This window comes from Schistocerca americana, chromosome 2 (assembly GCF_021461395.2).
Source record: "Schistocerca americana isolate TAMUIC-IGC-003095 chromosome 2, iqSchAmer2.1, whole genome shotgun sequence".
NCBI lineage: Eukaryota > Metazoa > Arthropoda > Insecta > Orthoptera > Acrididae > Schistocerca > Schistocerca americana.
In genome coordinates, this window is record NC_060120.1 from 279842052 (window position 1) to 279862735 (window position 20684).

Below are 20684 nucleotides of genomic sequence, written 5' to 3' on the forward strand. Positions count from 1 at the left end.
GTGATGTTCAATAAAAGTGACAGAATAGGTTGGGGTCTAACTGAAGACAATACATTTGGTTCTGTGAAAACTTTAAGCCTGATGTCTTTGTGAGAGTTTCTGCCTACTGACTTGCAACTGCGATCCATTTTTCAGAGATTCCATGGCATCACACAGAACCTCATTCGCAACCATGGTCAGAATCCTCGCATTGCGATGCACTGCTTGTGAGACAAATTATGTGATGCACTGATCCACAGATGTAATTCGATCCACATTATTTCCCCAAATTGCTACACATGTAAAATCAGTAAACATGTAAAATCATTTTAAGTAAGGGTTTGTGGCCTCTCTTTGATCCGCCAGACGAGGTTGACTATCTAATGACTTCAGAGACAATAATTAATGCCCAGAAGCCATCAAATAACTGTCAAACATGTTCTGAGATCAGGCCACTGGACTATAAAATGTACACCAGTAACAATTCATACGGCTCCTCCAACTGGATGCTAATACCTCCTGTCGATGAACTCCACAACAAAACAGAAACAAAATTCAAAGACAATAGGCAAAACATCACACAAAAACGCCACACTCATATTTCCACAGAAATGAAAATAATTTATCTTCAACGAAAAACTCTCCAATCCTTCACGTTAAATGAAACACCAATGTCTAGCGAGCTGCTCGATTCCACACCCTAGCTTGAGGTCTCTGCCTAATCAGCGCGTATATGTTCGCTAAACGGCAACACTCTCCAAGAAAACAGGAAAAGTAAATTACTCTGTTGATCACAAGAGAATCACCTTCTGGCCGGCCGAAGTGGCCGTGCGGTTAAAGGCGCTGCAGTCTCGAACCGCAAGACCGCTACGGTCGCAGGTTCGAATCCTGCCTCGGGCATGGGTGTTTGTGATGTCCTTAGGTTAGTTAGGTTTAACTAGTTCTAAGTTCTAGGGGACTAATGACCTCAGCAGTTAAGTCCCATAGTGCTCAGAGCCAATCACCTTCTTCCGACATCCGAAATTCACTACGAAAACACCACCTCCGATCCAGGCCGCACAAGACTTCCGCACCCCAAGCGGTCCGCCGGCCAACCTCCTAGATTTCGCGAACTCCAAACCACTCCATGAAATTATTTAAGATGTATGTGTTGCAGCCAGTCATAATCAAAAGCAGACTGTAGGAATTTTCATCGGCGATATACTGGTCCTATTTATAGCCCTTCTGTAAGGTGCTGGTTTTTGCGATGACTTTTAAAAGTTCCTCTCCAAAGGATGTTGCAAAACACTGGTCATCACGGGGAAATCAAGCGACCTCGACCTTTAGCCGGTCTTGTACGGCCGGACCACTGCCCGTTTACGCTAATTAGGGAAAGACCGGTCCATTTACTGCACTGGAGGAAACCTCTTTCCCTGGCGTGCAAACATCCACAGAAACGAGCAAACAGTCGTGCTCTGGAAGCGGTACGTTAAAACTGTTATTGTGATTTGTCTTTGTGGAGATACTGCTATAAATCAAACTAGCAGTGAAAGCTTGTTTAAGGAATGTGTGTACTACTATCGTCAGATTACTCTTTGCTATTATCAGAATAAAGTGCTAACGCACAAGAGCTTTTCTGAGTTGCTGCGAGTTACATGTTTGGTTAAATTCGAAGACAAGAAAATACACTGAAGAGCCGAAGAAACTGGTACAGGTATGCGTATTCAAATACAGAGCTAGGTAAACAAGCAGAATACGGGGCTGCTGCCGGCAGAGACTATATACAAGAAGTGCCTGGCGTAGTTGTTAGGTCGGTTATTGCTACTACAATGGCAGTTTATCAAGATACAAGTGAGTCTGAACGTGGTGTTATAGTCGACGCACGAGCAATGGGACACAGCATCTCCGAGGCAGCGATGAAACAGGGATTTTTCAGTACGACCATTACACGAGTGTACCGTGAATATCAGGAATCTGGTATAACATCAAATCTCCGACATCGCTGCGGCCGGAAAGAGATCCTGCAAGAACTAGACGAACGACGACTGAAGAAAATCGTTCAACGGGACAGTAGTTCAACCCTTCCGTAAATTGCTGCATATTTCAATGCTGGGCCATCAACAATTGGCAGCGTGCGAACCATTCAACGAAACATCATCGTTATGGGCTTTTGGAGCGGAAGGTCCACTCGTGTAACCTTGATGGATGCAGGAGACAAAGCTTTACGCCTCGCCTGGGCCCAACACCAACATTGGATTGTTGATGACTGGAAACATGTTACCTGGTCGGACGTGTCTCGTTTCTAATTGTATCGAGTGGGTGGACGTGTACGGGTACGGAGACGATCTCATGAATCCATGGACCCTGCACGTCAGCAGGGGGCTGTTCAAGCTGATGGAGGCTCTGTAATGGTGTTGGGCGTGCGCAGTTGGAGTGATATGCGACCCCTGATACGTCTAGACAGGTGACACGCACGTAAGCATCCTGTCTGATCACCTGCATCCATTCATGTCTGTTGTGCATTCCGACGGACTTGGGGAATTTCAGCAGGAAAATGCGACACCCCACACGTCCAGATATGCTACAAAGTGGCTCCAGGAACTTTCTTCTGAGTTTAAACACATTCGTTGGCCACCAAACTCCCCAGAAATGAACATTATTGAGAATATCTGCGATGCCTTGCAGCATGCTATTCAGAACAAATCTCCACCCCCTCGTACTCTTACGGACTTATGGGCAGCCCTGCACAATTCATGGTGTCAGTTCCCTCCAGCACTACTTGAGACATTAATCGAGTCCATGCCTCGTCGTTTTGCGGCACTTCTGCGTGCTCGCGGGGGCCCTACACGATATTAGGCAGGTGTACCAGTTTCTTTGGCTCTTCTGTGTAAATACAGCATGACAAAGTACAACAACTAGTTGTAGTGGTACGCATGAAAGAACTTGTTACCAGCTTATGATGCATTCGAGAAAAACAACGACAGTGTGATTAGATTATTCCACACTAAATTCGTAATCAGAACCTTCTGTCGACCCCTTCAAATGTGGTACCTTATTTTCCCACGTTTAACCGAAGTTTTGTATGACGTAGTAACTAACGGATTAGACTACCGCAGGTATTGTGTTCGTTCGCTTCCCAAATTCCTATGATTCATTACCTGCGTCGTCCAACTAGCAACAGTCCCGGCCCATTCCACCGGACACGATTTGTCTGCCTTGCCAGGCTCCCGTGGTTTTTCAACCAGTCCACAGACGTGATCTCAGACTTGTTTAATTCCGGCGCACGGTGGTCTTGTATTTGGTCTTCACTACCCGATTCACGGCTTTTATGATACTTTTGAACGTACGAGTTTCTAGTAAACACGCCCACTTTACTAAATGAACTCCTTCGCATACTGGTTACTTCATGAAGCTGCATGTCGGATGCAATTCTGTCATTGTTTCCTCCAGTTTCTGCATTCAGATAGCTTAACCCGTTGTCAGATACTATTTCGTATTTCATTTTTTTAACGTGGTAGAAACTTGTCTAGAAAATCAGGAATTCTCAAGAAAACTGAATTTTCTGGAAAACTCAGAGAAATCTCTGGGTATTCTGAAAGATTTGGGAAATTCAGGGAGACTAGGGTATTTGAACTGTTTGTTGGCGGAAACATTGTTCTAAATGATATTGTTGCAATTCGCTTTGCTTCGGAGACAATTGGTTGTGGAGTCGCGTATGGAAAGGTGAAGAAATCCAATGAATTTTAGTAATGTTTCTTGCTTGATCGCGGCTACCTCCAGCATGCGGGTCGTTATTATGTTTGGGTAGTCGGGCTCCAGGTCATTTTTTCGTTGTATAATTGTGAGTACGAAAGAATATAACGTCTGAGTAAGGATTTGGACGTGGATTTGAATGTTTGACAATGACAACCTGTGAGTCTTCGACTGTCATAATTTTTTATTTTTATTATTATTAATAAATAACTACAAACCAAAGCGAACAGTGTAATAATTTCAAAAATTTTCTGCGGCTGTGGTACCTGTTCGAAGGAAAGTAATAGCTGGGAATCGTCATTGGAATAAAAACCATGGTAGTTTATTTAGTTTTATAACAGGAACATAAATAAGGATCTGAACTTGAAGACGGATGTTTTGCAGACCAGTTTTGAACATTCAGGATTCGGTTGTTTTTCAACAATTTCAATGTAAAGCAGTAACTGGTGGAATTTTCTTACATTGTTGTGCTCTAAGTTAACAAAAACCATAATGCATAGACAGAGCCATTTGAAATGCGATTCGTCGTTACTGTCAAAGTCTACTGACACTACGTTCTAAGCACAAGAGTTCAAAGCGCGTTTCTGCGAGGATCTCTCATACAGCCGAGGTTGTCGCGCAATGACCAGGAACGGCGACTAAGGACGATAACGGGGGCATTTCCAGCGACGGGAAAACTTTATAACATCCAGGATTGTTGACAAAACTGTAAATCCTAACTGAATATCGATGAATCACTGATAAGTGATTTCGTTCGCAGCCATAAAACGCAGAAAGTAAAACTTGCTCACACGTATATCAAAAACTGGTTCAGAGAAATTTGGTTCAAATGGCTCTGAGCACTAAGGGACTTAACATCTGTGGTCATCGGTCCCCTAGAACTTAGAACTAATTAAACCTAACTAACCTAAGGACATCACACACATCCATGCCCGAGGCAGGATTCGAACCTGCGACCGTAGGAGTTGCGCGGCTCCGGACTGAGCGCCTAGAACTGCAAGACCACCGCGGGCGGCAAAATTTGGAATTTCAAACTGGCAATCTCAGGGAACGCTTTTCATGAAGTAAACTCGCCAAACGGTTAAGAAAGTAATTTCTAGTGTGGTTTCAAGTATGCTGTATATATGTGTAAGCGAGCAGCCGTTGTGTGAGGGGATGTACGTTCCAGCATCACTCTGGAAGATATGAAGCAATCTTAACGAATCTTGGTACCATACGACATAGTACCAGGAGACTACTGCTATGTGTTTTGACACCCTCAGCATCCCTGTTTGTGAGGCTGGGGAGTAATGGCTTGCAAATTAAAATAGCAACTTCACATACATGTGATCTACTATCTGTAAAAATATCATGTTAGGATAACACACCACTAGAGCCCTTTGATATGGGTCGCGGGTATGAAAGGTTTACATGTGAAAATAATAGAACTGAAACCATATGTTAGTGCCGTATTCATGGTTTTTATAGTCTCAGCTTTGAAAAAGATGTAAGTGTACTACGTTTGTTTTTACTGTATAGATTTCATTCCTTTCCTGTCAAATGTAAGACCGTAGCAAGTAAGAGGGCAACGACAGACTATCAACTGACATGTCTGCCTGCGGAAAAAACGCTTAAAAGACTACGACAGAAAAGTGGCGAACCAGCTCCCTCAATTCTCAGCCCATCTTCCTCATCATACATTTTGACATTCAACATAATCGCGCTCTTTCAACAAATAACATTCTAAACCTTTTTGGCACGTCTTTATTTGTGGCTAAGCCTTCATATTTAGCATCTCCCTCTCGCCAACACTGTTTTTGTAAGTCCCTCACCTGTTGTCTCCTTTTCCTTGCATTGATTCACAATATATCTTACTGCCACTCTCTCCTCTCTCACTAAGTCTCATGTTGTCGTTCTTTCCCATTGCCAGTGCCTCCAGCATACCTCGACATCTCCAAACTTTTGGGAGATCCAACTTATTTTTTCTACTGTACCCACTGAGTCCTCCATTGTACCTATGTCTTAAAGTTTGCCAATCTGGAAGGGTCCAGAAACCCCCCCCCCCCTCTCGAGCCTATGTATTGTCTCTGCTCATTTATATTTTAATTCCCACTGTCTCCACTCTCTTTGGCTCCCACTGCTATTATCTACATCTATCTACATCTACATATACATGGATACTCTGTAAATCACATTTAAGTGCCTGGAAGAGAGTTCATCGAACCACCTTAACAATTCTCTATTATTTCAATCTCGTGTAGCGCGCGGAAAGAACGAACACCTGTATCTTTCCGTACGAGCTCTGATTTCCCTTATTTTATCGTGGTGATCGTTTCTCCCTATGTAGGTCGGTGTCAACAAAATATTTTCGCATTCGGAGGAGAAAGTTGGTGATTGGAATTTCGTGAGAAGATTCCGTCGCAACGAAAAACGCCTTTCTTTTAACGATGTCCAGCCCAAATTCTGTATCATTTCTGTGACCCACTCTCCCATATTTCGCGATCATACAAAACGTGCTGCACTTCTTTGAACTTTTTAGATGTACTCCGTCAGTTCTATGTGGTAAGGTTCCCACACCGCGCAACAGTTTTCTACAAGAGGACGGGCAAGCGTAGTGTAGGCAGTCTGCTTAGTAGGTCTGTTACATTTTCTAAGCCTCCTGCCAATAAAACGCAGTCTTTGATTAGCCTTCCCCACATTTTCTGTGTGTTCCTTCCCATTTAAGTTGTTCGTAATTGTAATACCTAGGTATTTAGTTGAATTTACGGTTTTAGATTAGACTGAATTATCGTATAACCGTAGTTTAACGAATTCCTTTTAGCACTCATGTGGATGACCTCACACTTTTAGTTATTTAGGGTCAACTTAAACTTTTCGCACCATTCTGATATTTCTTCTAAATCGTTTTGCAGTTTGTTTTGATTTTCTGATGACTTTATTAGTCGACAACGACAGTGTCATCTGCAAACAACCTAAGACGGCTGCTCCAATTGTCTCCCAAATCGTTTATATGGATAAGGAACAGCAAAGGGCCTATAACATTACCTTGGAGAACGCCAGAAATCACTTCTGTTTTACTCGATGACTTTCCGACAATTACTACGAACTGTGACCTCTCTAACAGGAAATCACAAATCCAGACACATAACTGAGGTGGTATTCCATAAGCACGCAATTTCACTACAAGCCGCTTGTGTGATACAGTGTTAAAAGCCTTCCGGAAATCCAGAAATACGGAATCGATCTGAAATCCCTTGTCAATAGCACTCAACACTTCATGTGAATAAAGAGCTAGTTGTGTTTTACAGGAACGATGTTTTCTAAACCCATGTTGACTGTGTGTCAATAGACCGTTTTCTTCGAGATAATTCATAATGTTTGAACACAATATATGTTCCATAATCCTGCTGCATACCGACGTTAACGACATGGGCCTGTAATTTAGTGGATTACTCCTGTTACCTTTCTTGAATATTGGTGTGATCTGTGCAACTTTCCAGTCTTTGGGTACGGATCTTTCGTCGAGCGAACGGTTGTATATGATTATTAAGTATGGAGCTAATGCATCAGCATACTCCGAAAGGAACCTGATTAGTATACTGTCTGGATCAGAAGACTTGCTTTTATTAAGTGATTTAAGTTGCTTCACTACTCCGAAGATATTTACTTCTACGTTACTCATGTTGGCAAGTGTCCTTGATTCGAATTATGAAATATTTACTTCGTCTTCTTTTGTGAAGGCATTTCGGAAGGCTGTGTTTAGTATCTCTGGCTTGGCAGCACTGTCTTCGATAGTATCTCCATTGCTATCGCGTAGAGAAGGTATCGATTGTTTCTTGCCGCTAACATACTTCACATACAACCAGAATCTTTTTGGATTTTCTACCAGATTTCGAGACAAAGTTTCATTGTGGAAACTGTTATAAGCATCTCGCATTGAAGTCCGCGCTAAATTTCGAGCTTCTGTAAAAGATCGCCAATCTTGGAGATTTTGCATCTGTTTAAATTTGGCATGTTTGTTTCGTTGTTCCTCCAACAGTGTTCTAGCCCATTTTGTGTACCTAGGAGGAGCAGCTCCTTCGTTTGTTAATTTATTTGGTATAAACCTCTCAATTACTGCCGATACTATTTCTCTGTATTTAAGCCACATCTGGCCTACACTTACATTGTTAATTTGGAATGTTGGAGACTGTCTCTCACGAAGGCATCAAGTGAATTTGGATCTGCTTTTTTGAATACATATATTTTTCGCTTGTTTTTGGAGGATTTGGGGATTGCAATATTCAATCTCGCTACGACAACCCTGTGTCTGTGATTTTTTCTTTTTTTTCTTCAAATATTTGAATCTTTTATTTTTTCTGAATTTGATAAATTTTTAAATTTCTTATTTCTTGTTCTTAAAAGTTTTATTCTTGCTTGTTTATTCACTTTTTCTTTGTATTATATGTAAGTTTTGTTAAACTAAATGTTCTTTTTGCAGTAATTTGATTTAATTATCAAGTGATTTTGGATTTAGCAATTGATTTAGTATCGGCATAATTCGTGCCAGCAGCCGTGGTTATACGATTGATACAAGTGAATATTATTGGTTAAAACAGTTGTTTATATTATTAGGGTTAAAATATAAGTTTGTAAGGTGAAATGTTAAAATTTATTTGTAGCTCTTTTTATGAATCTGTGAAATTTAAATAATAAACTAGGATTAGATACCCTATTATTTTAAATGTTAATTATATTTACCAGGGTACTATTAGTTAAGTTCTTTAAACCCAAAGAATTTGGCAGTATCTCATTCCATTCAGAGGAACCTACCCCATGATTGATAATACACGATTTACTCTACTTAATTTATTTGTTTGTATATCTCCATTATCAGAGAATCTTTTTAGAGTTATAATTCTCAAGATTTATAATTATAAAATATTTCAGGTCAAGGTGCAGCTTATAGTTAAGAGGAGGTGGGTTACAATAGATTTTTGTTTATGACGGATTTGATGGTGAAATACTGTTAATGAAGGTGGATTTGATAGTAATTTAATTTATTTAATTAAACTGATATTGGCTCTGAGGTGTGTACACATCGCCCATTGCTCTCATTATTGATTATTCTATTTTTATTATTTTAAGGTAGCTTCAATTTAGATGAGATAAGTCGTAACATAGTAGATGTACTGGAAAGTGTATCTAGGAAGAGGTTCAAACATATAACTTATTAGAAAAGTGTTTAACTTACACTGAAAATTTTTCTGTGCAAATCAGGATATCTTGATTATTTATTTTATTATATTTATTTTTTGTTCATTTAATTATGTAATATAAATAATTTTGTTGAATTTTGTCTTAGTATATTTTATAGAGTTGATTTTTTAAATTATAGTTTATTGGTAATGTGTTTTATGAAATATTATTTTAAATTTTTTTAAGTAGATTTTATTTATTGTACCTTTTGTATCAGGGTTTATCAAAATTTTAGTATTTATTTTACTTGTCTCCATTTGGGTTGATTTATAAATAATTTATAGTTAATGTGTCATAATTATTATTAAATTATTTATAGAAATGAGATGTTAATCGTTTCCTAAGATATTTAGTTTCTTAAGAAAAAATTGAGAAGTTAATAACCTAAAATTTGTTTTATAAAAATATAATAGTAAGCTTTAAACCAGCTATCTTTAAGATTATGTTTTAGTTCATTATTTTTTGTTTTGATTTTATAAGTATTTTAGGTTTTTTATTAAGATTATTAATTTAATTTTAGAATTTTTGTAATAATGATAGAATTAGTATTTTTATTTGTATAAAATTTTTACCTTGGAAACTTATTATAAGGAACTAGGCAAAATTGATTTCCGCCTGTTTATCAAAAACATGTCCTCTTGAAAATACTTTGAGGTCTGGCCTGCTCACTGAGCGGATTTTTAAAGAGCCGCGGTATTTTGACCGTGAAAAGGTTGCATAATCATTAGTCTCTTAATTAGTGGCTGGAATGGCTTGACGAGAAATCAACTGTCTCTTAATAAATTTTTGAATCTAACTTTTGAGTCAAAAGGCTTAAATTCTTCTTTAGGATGAGAAGAACCTATAGAGCTTAACATTTTACTTTTATATTGTTTTTTGTTTGTCTTTCTATATTTAATAATGATGTTTTGTTGGGGTGACATGAAGAATAAATAAACTCTTCATTATTATATCATTGATTTATGTTTGTTGTTTTGATCCATAATTTATGATCATAAGATTAAGTTACCTTAGGGATAACAGCATAATTGTTTTTGAGAGCTCATATCGACAAAGCAGATTGCTACCTCGATGTTGGATTAAGAAAAATTAGGTCTGTTCGACCTTTAAATTCTTACATGATCTGAGTTCAGACCGGCGTGAGCCAGGTCGGTTTCTATCCTAAGACTATTAATCCATATTAGTACGAAAGGACCATATGGTTGAAATATTTTTTATTATATTGATTAATATTAATTAATTTACTATTTTGACAGATTAATGTGTTGAATTTAGAGTTCATTTATGTAGATTTTTTCTACAAATAGTATTGATACTTTATGATTTATTTATGTTTATTTTAAATTTTCTTTTATTAGTTATTTGTGTTTTAATTAGTGTTGCTTTTCTAACTTTATTGGAGCGTAAGGTTTTAGGTTATATTCAGATTCGTAAGGGTCCAAATAAGGTAGGATTTGTAGGAATCCCACAACCCTTTAGTGATGCTATTAAGTTGATTTGTAAGGAGCAGCCAATTCCTATTATATCTAATTATTTACTTTATTATTTTTCTCCTGTTTTTAATTTAATAATTTCTTTGGCTGTTTGAGTAATTTTCCCTTACTTAACTTATATATGTTCTTTTTATTATGGGTTTTTGTTTTTTTATGTTGCACTAGATTAGGTGTTTATACCATTATGATTGCTGGTTGATCTTCTAATTCAAATTATTCTTTATTAGATCCTCTTCGTTCTGTTGCTCAAACAATTTCATATGAAGTTAGTTTGGCTTTAATTTTATTATCTTTAATTATTTTAATTGGTAGTTTTAACATGTTTGATTTTATAAATTATCAGCTTTATTGTTGATTTGTTATTATTTCTTTTCCTTTAGCTTTAGCTTGCTTTGCTTCTTGTTTAGCCGAAACTAACCGTACTCCTTTTGACTTTGCCGAAGGTGAGTCTGAGTTAGTTTCAGGTTTTAATATTGAATATGGTGCAGGTGGTTTTACTTTATTTTTTTTAGCTGAGTATACTAGAATTGTTTTTATAAGAATTTTGATGCTCGTTATTAACTCTGGATTATTTGTTGCTAAGAGGTCAAGTGTGTTTCCACAACTGTTTACTATTCGCATGGGCTCATGAACTAAATGCTCGAAATAATTGTCAGAGAACGCGTTTAGCATAATTTCGGATGATATTTTATGCGTACCTCCGGAATTAAACATGTATTTTCGCCAACATATCGAGGGTAAATTAAAGTCACCACCAGCTATGTGTTTGAAATCAAACTCAAATTTTCTTTAGACCTTTCAGCAACTGAATTATCTAAATTGGGAGGTCGGTAAAAGGATCCTGTTATTTTATTCCGGTTACCAACAATGACCTCTGCCCATACTGTCTTCTTCCATCTCTTTTTCTCTTTCGCTGCCACTTTATATCTCCCACCATTACTGTCTCTTCTCTCTTTTTCTCGCACTGGCACCGCCTCCGCTCTCTTCCACCGGCACTGTCTCTCTACTACTCCCTTTTAGCATAAAAAGTGCGAATATGTGCGCATAGCAAAATTTTTGGTGAGGAATGCGGAACGAGGATTGTAGTAGCTGGTCACTCACTTTTCTGTCAGTGTCTTTTAAAGAGGAATATATTTTTCTTTTTGGTACTCCGAGATGAGCATCTTTCTGCTGGTTCCTTTGTCTTCACTGTTTCAGCAGGTTTGCTACTTGTGTAAAACGAATTATGTATGTCAGTAAAATTTTGACATTTTATATACTTCGACGCATTTACATACTATGACGCACATAAACAACACACAAGTACACATAATATAAGGTCAACACAACATCGTTTGCTTTACATTTTTCTTGAATACTTGTGCTTATCGATTACAGTTCACCGGAAATGCCAGGCTTATGATTTCTGTCAAAAGAGTAAAAATGTTATTAGAAACATTTTACTGTATTTTCAGTCTTTCCAGGGTTACATAAGTTTTGGCAGTCATTTTAAGTTCTTTTCTGGAATGCAAAGACCATTTTTAGCCCATTTTTTGTCACTGCAGTACCACTTTGGGCATATCTGTGTAGCCACTAAGTGCCCTCTATATAGAAAGTGCGCGTCATCAAAATTATATTGGCGAAAAAACTGCTGAGTGAAATAATTGTTTGGTGATATCAGAACCCTTGCGATGACTCTAGAACCCGTCATGTGTTCACTACGTTAATTAGAACTACTTTTATGCCTCAGATAGGGCATCACGTAGATATTTTACATTCAAAGGACAGTAACTTTTAACTCCTGGATTTCGGTAAATAATAATAATAGCGAAAAACGTTTCAAGGTTCCGTTGGAAGATAATCTTAAGAACATATGATGCAAAATTTCGAAGATTTGCAATGAAGAGAAATTATAGAAGTGGCCATCTCCACAACTGATACTTTTCGTATCCAAAAATCACGATTTTTCGGCGTTTTCTCAGAAACCTCCCATTAACAAATTGTACTAATATAAGCCGCCTGAGGTCCATCTTAGACGACACCCAATGCGAAAGAACAACCGATTTGTTCAATTTTCTTGGACTGGAGGGAAGTGTGTAATGTTTAAATTTTGACACTGTACAGTAGGATAGCTGGAGTGTGGCCGTCGTTCCGATAGGTATAGAAATGGTCGCTAGTCAAAGGGCTAACCAAAACATTTGAATCCTTTACTCTGTGGTCAATAGAACCTGAGATGCGACCAACTGAAAAATCGCATCTTTGTGCACGGCAGTTTGGAACATGTTGGCACCGCGCACGACTAAGACACAATGCTAAAAAATAAAAAAAATAAAATAAAAAGTTAGTCACGTGCAGGATAGATGACAGTGACACCGTAAAGCAAAACCTTGATAATGGCCTCCATTCAGAGAGGAAGAAGGTCATCAAGTTTCTTGAGGTACGCCATTCGCAGTTTGACCTGCTCATCAATAATTAAATCCTGTAGAGCAGCCAAATTGCTGGAACCTTAGTTGGTAAGTTGCATCCACTATTCCAAGTAATCCTGGACATTTGCTATTGGTTTAAGATCGGGTGATTTAACAGGCCAGTGGACTTGCGGTAGCATGCTTGAGTGTACGACAAACCAGGGAAGTATTGGTGTAGCCCTGTGAACACAGCTTTGTCATGCTGGAAGACGGGAATATTCACAGCAAACTCATCGTGTAATAAATAGAACAAAGAACCACATTGGGTCACCGAAAATGTTGAAATAAACATCCTCGTTCATGTACACAGTAACCCGAAAGAGTGGTCCAAGACCCGATGCCAGAAACCTCCAAAATATCACAGAACCACGTCCAGCCTCAACTACAAATATTGTGAATAAAATACCTGATTGAGGAGTCGTGGCACTCGACGACTTGTATTATTTGAAGAAGAGGTGAAATCGTGAGTTGTCGGACGCCTCTGTGAGCAGTGGCGTTTTGGAAAGATACACATTGCATGCAGTTTCCTTTGCTATGTTCCCTCGGAAACTGTTTGAGATGGACATGCTGGTGGATCTAAACCGACAGTTATTGACAAGGCATGACACTCGTCCCTGTCACTTGGTGTCTTCTTAAGGTCACGGTTCTTACATCATGTTACATGGCTGCGACTGGTACACCATTCCTAGTGGACACGTTGCACAGCCCTCGCTGATGCACCAACAAATGCAGAAACTTGATTCACGGTGCTGTCACGGGCACGTGCAAACACGGCAGCTCGTTTCTGTCACTCCGACGCCTGTTACTGCGCCGAATCCGTACGCATCTACAAGCCACTTCATTGCGACTTGCGTGAGCTGTGGAGGCCCGAATGGCTGCTTGCTTCCAGTTGCACATTGTCTGCAGCGCTCCAGAGCAACCACTGCGTGCTTTTAAGTGGATAACTGATATTTTGTCCGGCGGGTATGTCTACGTTTTCCCTACTTGTGCACACGACTTTCACGTCACGGTCCGCTACCACACCCAAACCGACTGCCAGTTTTCACATCACAAGCGGCCTGAATGAACTGAGTTACCAGTTACCATGTGAGATAAATACTGATAGGCCATTGGGGTCTCATGTTATTATTCTACCCAGTAGCAGACCGTGGGAAGGCATAGTCTATGACCCTACTTGCTGGGTGCCACGAATGTGGATGGATACTGGGAAAGGTGTTGGAAATCGCAACACAAATAAAAGATTTGGAAATTAGCACAAAGAGACATATTTTGAAATTAGCACAGAACAACGGATCCTTAACTGAGGACACTTTCTACTGACATAGACACAATCACAGAAAACCATATAGAGGTAGTATTCACCTAAAGCTACATAAATTGAACTGAGAACACCTCGGAGTGAGAATACTGAACCATGAGAACTAGGGTTAGGCAACAAAACCGAGGGGGGGGGGGGGGGGGGGGGGGGGGGTCGCGGAATTCGGTGAACCTTGCTGTATGGGTGGTACTGCTGCTCTCTCGTAGTCTCGCGAAATACCTGCTATCGCCAACCCATCGAAAAGGTGATCGAATTCGAGCATCATTATTAGACTGTGCCCGAAACCACGAACCGTTAAGCCTTAACCGTCGCATGGTGGTCGCGGGCGAGGCGGCCGCTAGTGAACCTTCCAAGCAGACGTTTCAGGACTGGCCTGGGCGGCGATGCTCGGGTGTTAGTTAACTGGCCGGTACCTCACACTAATGTGCCTACGGCTGAAAAAACTCAGGAAGGTCAAGCGGCTAGATGTCGCCTGCACGACCATAGAACTGGCCGCTTCCTTTTTGCTCCAGACGTTTCCTCACCTAGCGCAGCCTCGGCCGTTGGAATGCGGGGTGTTCTGTGTTTGTGCGCGCCTCAAACCGCTGCCATTGCGAACTGTTTAATAATTCCTCTCAAAATGACGGCAGCTGAGATCTGTTTACAGATTTCGGCTCCTCTGTACGTAATTACTAGCATAAGGTTTCTTTCGTTTCTGTTATTATTTAGCTGCTTTCATTGGCGTTTGAATTTTTAGATACTTCGAAATAAAACTGGTATGGAAATATTTGACACAGCAGAGCTTTGTTCCTCGTCGAAAGGTCCCGAATCCGTCACCTGATTCCATGTTCATTAATTACTCTCGATTTGTCGTTTGTTTCCGGCGTTTCGTAGCTGCCCACGAGCTCATCACTGTACGTGGCGTTCTTGGGAGGATTCGTAACACGATGTGTTACAGTGGGACGTAACACGATGTGTTAGAATGTGGCGTGCCTGGTATAGGCAGGGCCGGTTCGAGAACATTTTTCCGCACAAGCGACACATCATTTGGCGCTCCTCCTTCCGTTCTTCCTTCCCTAACACAGTGTGTTTGAAAAAGGACTTTACAACTTTCAAAATTCATATAAGTTAATTACTAGTACCTATAGAGGTGATTATATTGTCAATCTGTAGGGAAATACTTCAACTTTTGTTTCGCGTAGTTCGCTATTCCCGAATCTCACGATAAAGAGCGCTAGAGGCAGTTGCGTTAAAGTTGGCTGCTTTCACTGAACCCGAGCGTGCTAGCTGTGTGTTTTTTGAAGAAACGAAATCGGCGACAACAGTTCAGCGTAATTTTAGTACGAAATACGCTAAAAATCCTCCTAGTAGGCCTGCAATTTATGAGCGGCATAAATGTTCTGTAGAAACAGAGTGCTCGGTAGGACATGATAAATCATCAGATCGTCCAAGCACATCTGACGGGGTCGTTAAGCGAGTGAGACAACCTTTTGTCAACAGTCCTACGTAATCGACCCGGCGTGCATCTCGCGAAACCGTGAATTCGATATACGACTGTTTGGCGTGTGCTGAAAAACCGTTTGCATTTGAAACCATATGATTGACGATCGTACAAGCAATAAAAGACACTGAAAAAATTGCTCGCAAGAACTTCTGTGCGGATATGTTAAATCGATTACATGAGGATGAACATTTCTTGGACAAAATCATCTTTTCTGACGAGTTTACTTTTGCCGTAAGTGGCAAGGTTAATACACATAATTCTAGGATTTGGGGCAGTGAAAATCCACATCAAAAATTGCAACATGTTCGCGATAGCCCTGAACTGAACGTTTTTTGGGCATTGAGCAAGAACGAAGTGAACGGCCCCTTTTTTTCCCATGAGAGAACCATCAGCGAGATAGTGTACCTGTATATGTTACAACAATTTTTGATACCACAGATCGATTAAGATGGCCAAGAACGAAATGTTTGCTTCATGCAAGATGGTGCACTACGCCATTACCTGGCTGACGTTCGGGATTTTCTCAGTGAACGCTTTCCAGGTCAATGGATTGGCCGTGATGTGCCAATTGCATGACCCCCACGTTTCCCAGACCTGACACCACTCCATTTTTTTATGCGGATTCATCAAGGATATTGTGTTTGTACCTCCTATGTTGACTTCTCTACCTGAACTTAGAGCGAGAATTTACGCCGCCACCGAGCAAGTTACACCTGCAATGCTACAGCGAGTTTGGGAAGAAATTGACTTCCGATGGGATGTGTGCAAAAAAAAAAAAAAAAAAAAAAAAAAAAAAAACTTGATGTGTTTCTCTACAAAACAGCAGCAAAACCAGCTCTGTATCTTCTTGTAGTAAATTTATATGAATTTTTGAAGTTATAAAGTCCTATTTGGAAACATACTGTATATTATATGCCGTTCTTTGGGGCTCTTGGTATGCCGTTAAAAACTGAATCAGATTTAGCGAGTATGGAAATGGATTGTATTCGCTATTATTATGAAAGACTCTGTGTACCAAATCTGCATTGTTTACCTGGCGCCCCTGAGTGCAGGGTGACTGGTCGGCTTACCTGCCTGTGGCAGACGGCGGTGCCGTTGCGGTGACAGCGACACGTGGTGCAGGGGTCGGGCTCGGCGGCGGGGGTGGGCGCGCTGACGACGGAGCGGTGCGGGGGCGGCGGCGGCGGCAGGATGAGCATGCCGACGAGGCAGCGGCCGGCGGGCGGCAGCAGCAGCGCGCGGCTGCCCAGGCAGCGCGCGCAGCACTCGCCGGCGAGCCGCACGCGGCGCTCGCGCGGGCACTGCAGCACGGGGCAGGCGCGCTTCTCGCACGAAAGCCGGCCGCCGGGGCCGCAGCGGCACTCCACGCACGCGTCCTGCGACGAGCGCACCGTCGACCCGGGAGACACCTGCCGGCCGTTCAGCTGGCAGCCTGCAACAGGTGGCGGCGTCTGCCCTGCAGGCGAGGTACACTGTGGCACTTACCGAACTACATGAAGTAAAATCGCCATTAGAGATGGGCAAAATGAAACTCGTAACTGTTTCGGAACAAATGAAATAGTACAATGTAATGTTTCGATACGCTGTTTCGAAACAGTGAAACAGTTTGTGTTTTGTAATCTAATAAAACTACACATTTTATCATCTTGAATGTCTACTGTATACATATGTCCATATAAACACAAATGAGGTGCGAGAGCGATAATTATAGTATGAAACTATCACTTAGGCGTCTTGGCAGTTTCGTATTTCCTGCAGCAAATGCGCTGCTTTCGTTTCGTGTGACTTTCATACTTTTCAATTGGTTGAGGACAGCCATAGCTGAAGACAGAAGAACCACCACGAACGGAACTGGAGGAGGGAGCAAACTGCAGAAACAACGGATATGCTACTGGGATTCCCACATTCCGTTAGTATGGGTAATATACCCATCCTGCTAATTTCCATGCACACAATGGGAATCATTGTGGATAATAGGCATAGTGACTATAGACCCACAAATAACGCCAAATAATTCGAATAAATAAGAAAATATAACAGAAAAAAATTGTCTTTCAAGGTGTTTCGAACCGTTACTATAAATTCACCATGCTTTCCAGCTCTTCCCGTTCACCATTACACTATCAGTGATATGTCAAACAGATTGTTTGCAATTATACCTACATCAAATTTATGTATATGTCTAATAACTGTCACTCTACGCCTTTTTTTATTCAAAATGTTGTAGGCTTACTTGCGTTTCTTAGTATGATTACTGTACATGAACAGAGAAGCGTATGCTATAAAAAAGTGTAATTTAAACGAATGATTTTCACATATTTATTATTTTGAATGTGAATAGTATGCGTTGTTTTATTGTTTGGTTAGAGTTTATAAAGCAGATGTTACGCCATTTCGAAATAGGACAGTCAGCTAACTGTTTATTTTCGGATATCTTAAGCTTCATGCTATTGCTTCTCAAAAAGATTTCGACACTCTTGAAAGTGTTTCATGAAGTGGTACGTTGTGTTTCAGTACCTGTGCCGAGCCCGAATCTCGTCCGACACAGAGCGGAATGAAACATCACTGTTTCGATACAATTAGTCCGTTCCAAGCACAGGTGGACTGAAACAGCCTTATTTTGAAACAACGATACAGTTTCTGTGTCTGTCTCGAGATCGAATCTGGTCCGCTTATCCGAGACAGTGACGGAATGAAACACCACTGTTTCGAAACAGTGAACCACAGCCGTTCCGAAACAATGAAACAGTTCCACGTATCGATACACTGTATCGAAACATAGAAACAGTGGCCAAGTCTAATCGCCATAGCTTCTGAGCGGTTTGCATCAGGACGTTCAAACTGCACGGCTGGCCGCGGGGCATGATGGGAATTAATATCCGCATGAAGATGCGCCTTGTACTTTGGATGGGTTCGTCAGTATGCAAAATTGGCGCATTTGGGGGACTGAGAATCCACATTTCGCAATCGAGAAGTCCCATCATACTCAACGGTTGACTGTGCTGTGACCAGTCACGGAATAGTCGGTGCGATATTTCTTGATGGCTCAGTGACTACCGAACGGTACGTGAAGGTTTTGGAAGATGATTTCATCCCTATTATCCAAAGTTCCCCGATTTCGACAAGATGTGGTTCGCACAAGACGGAGCTCGACACCATCGAAGCAGGAGAGCGTTTGATGTCCTGGAGGAGCACTTTGGGGTCCGCATTCTGGCTCTGGGGTACCCAGAGGCCACTGGCATGGGCCTCAATTTGTCGACATATTCTCCGGATCTGAACGCATGCGACTCCTTATTGTGGAGCTATATTAAAGACAAGGTGTACAGCAGTAACCCCAGAACCGTTGCTGAGCTGAAAACAGCCATCCAGGAGGTCATGGACGGCCTCGATGTTCCGGCACTTCAACGGGTCATGCAGAATTTCGCTGCTCGCCTGCGCCACATCATCGTTAATGATGGCAGGCACATCGAACATTTCATAACCTAAATCCAAATATCTGTAGTCACGTTTACATGTTGAACAGAGTGTGTGCACACCTTAGTTTGTTACTAATTTATGTGAGACCTGAGTTTTCTCTTGGGGTATACAATTTTCAAACAACCTACTGGAATTCAGCCAGGTAATATTTACAGCGACCTCAGATGTTTCGGCGGGAGTACACCCCGCCATTTTCGAGGCACAGACTGCAATGGACAGGCGATGTACAAGCAAATTTAAAACCTCGGTTCTTAGAGTAATTCAGGAAAGATAACACACGCACGCCGAACACTAGTACCACCAAAGGTGACCAAAGTCAGAGGTATCGATAGTGCAACACTACGAACTAGCAAGTGAGGTAACATTGACTCTGAGGTAACATTGACTCTGTCCCTCTGTTTTCTGACAAGGGAGAGAGCAGGATTTCAAGCAGAGTTTAAACAAAAATCTCCCTCTGTGTTTACAAATTGCTCGCTAATTTAATCGCAACAGCTTCCTTAATAACACTGTCCCATTAGCTGGACGTGCATGCCAATATTTCGGTATTGTTATATAACATAGAGTGACCAGTATCCAAAGTTCGACAATACAGGAGATCTACTTGGCTGCTGTAATCATGTGTATCGCTGTAAATATTACCTGGCTGAGTTCCCGTAAGTTGTTTGAAAACTAATTTATGTGTTTTCATGTAGTTCAATAATTGTAACCTTGCACGAGCCTGTGCTAATACACGGTGATTCTGCGATGATGCTGCAAACTATCAAGGATGATGATATTTGGTTTGTGGGGCGCTCTGCTACATGATTGGCCTCCAAAATTCCACAAAACCGTTCATGAAAGAGGTTTCAGGCTTACAGAAGACATCTATAACAAAAAACGCATTTCAGAATACACCAAACGGAGACACTACAACAGTGTCAGCAAACGAGAGCGTCTTTACGGGGCCGGCCGCGGTGGTCTCGCGGTTCTAGGCGCGCAGTCCTGAACCGTGGGACTGCTACGGTCGCAGGTTCGAATCCTGCCTCGGGCATGGATGTGTGTGATGTCCTTAGGTTAGTTAGGTTTAAGTAGTTCTACGTTCTAGGGGACTGATAACCACAGCAGTTGAGTCCCATAGTGCTCAGAGGCATTTGAACCATTTTCGTCTTTACGGGACTGAAAGACATGCTAAACAGAAACAGGGACACTAAAGATGTTCAAAAGAGAGAATCAGGAAAATTTTAGGTCCAAATTATAATGAAGAAGGTAAATTCAGATGAAGAACAAATAAGGAAACTGAAAAAATATACCTACATTTACTTGAATATGAAAAAATGCATATTAAATTTTTATGGTCGTGGTAAAAAAATGGAACCAACGAGAACAGACAGGTTATGGACTACGAAATCTATAGTAAATCTAAATTTGAAACAACAAAATGGATCGATGCAGTTAAAGAAGACCTGAAGGAACCAGGAATAACACAATTTGATAAGCCAGACAGAATAAAATTTAGGCATAAAATTCACCACTGAACACCTGGTGTGGCAAGAGAAAAGCGA

The 20684-nt window shown here is 40.9% G+C and overlaps 1 protein-coding gene across 1 annotated transcript in view; it reads right to left on the bottom strand.

Annotated features, from left to right (window-relative positions):
* The window catches only part of LOC124596333 (BMP-binding endothelial regulator protein), a 694738-nt gene that overhangs the window by 44793 nt on the left and 629261 nt on the right, over positions 1 to 20684 (bottom strand). The window contains exons 6-7 of the mRNA XM_047135436.1: positions 16846 to 17098; positions 10884 to 10918 (exon numbers count right to left, since the gene is read on the bottom strand). Coding sequence (XP_046991392.1) covers positions 10884 to 10918; positions 16846 to 17098 — 288 coding nt within the window. The remainder of the gene's footprint in view (positions 1 to 10883; positions 10919 to 16845; positions 17099 to 20684) is intronic.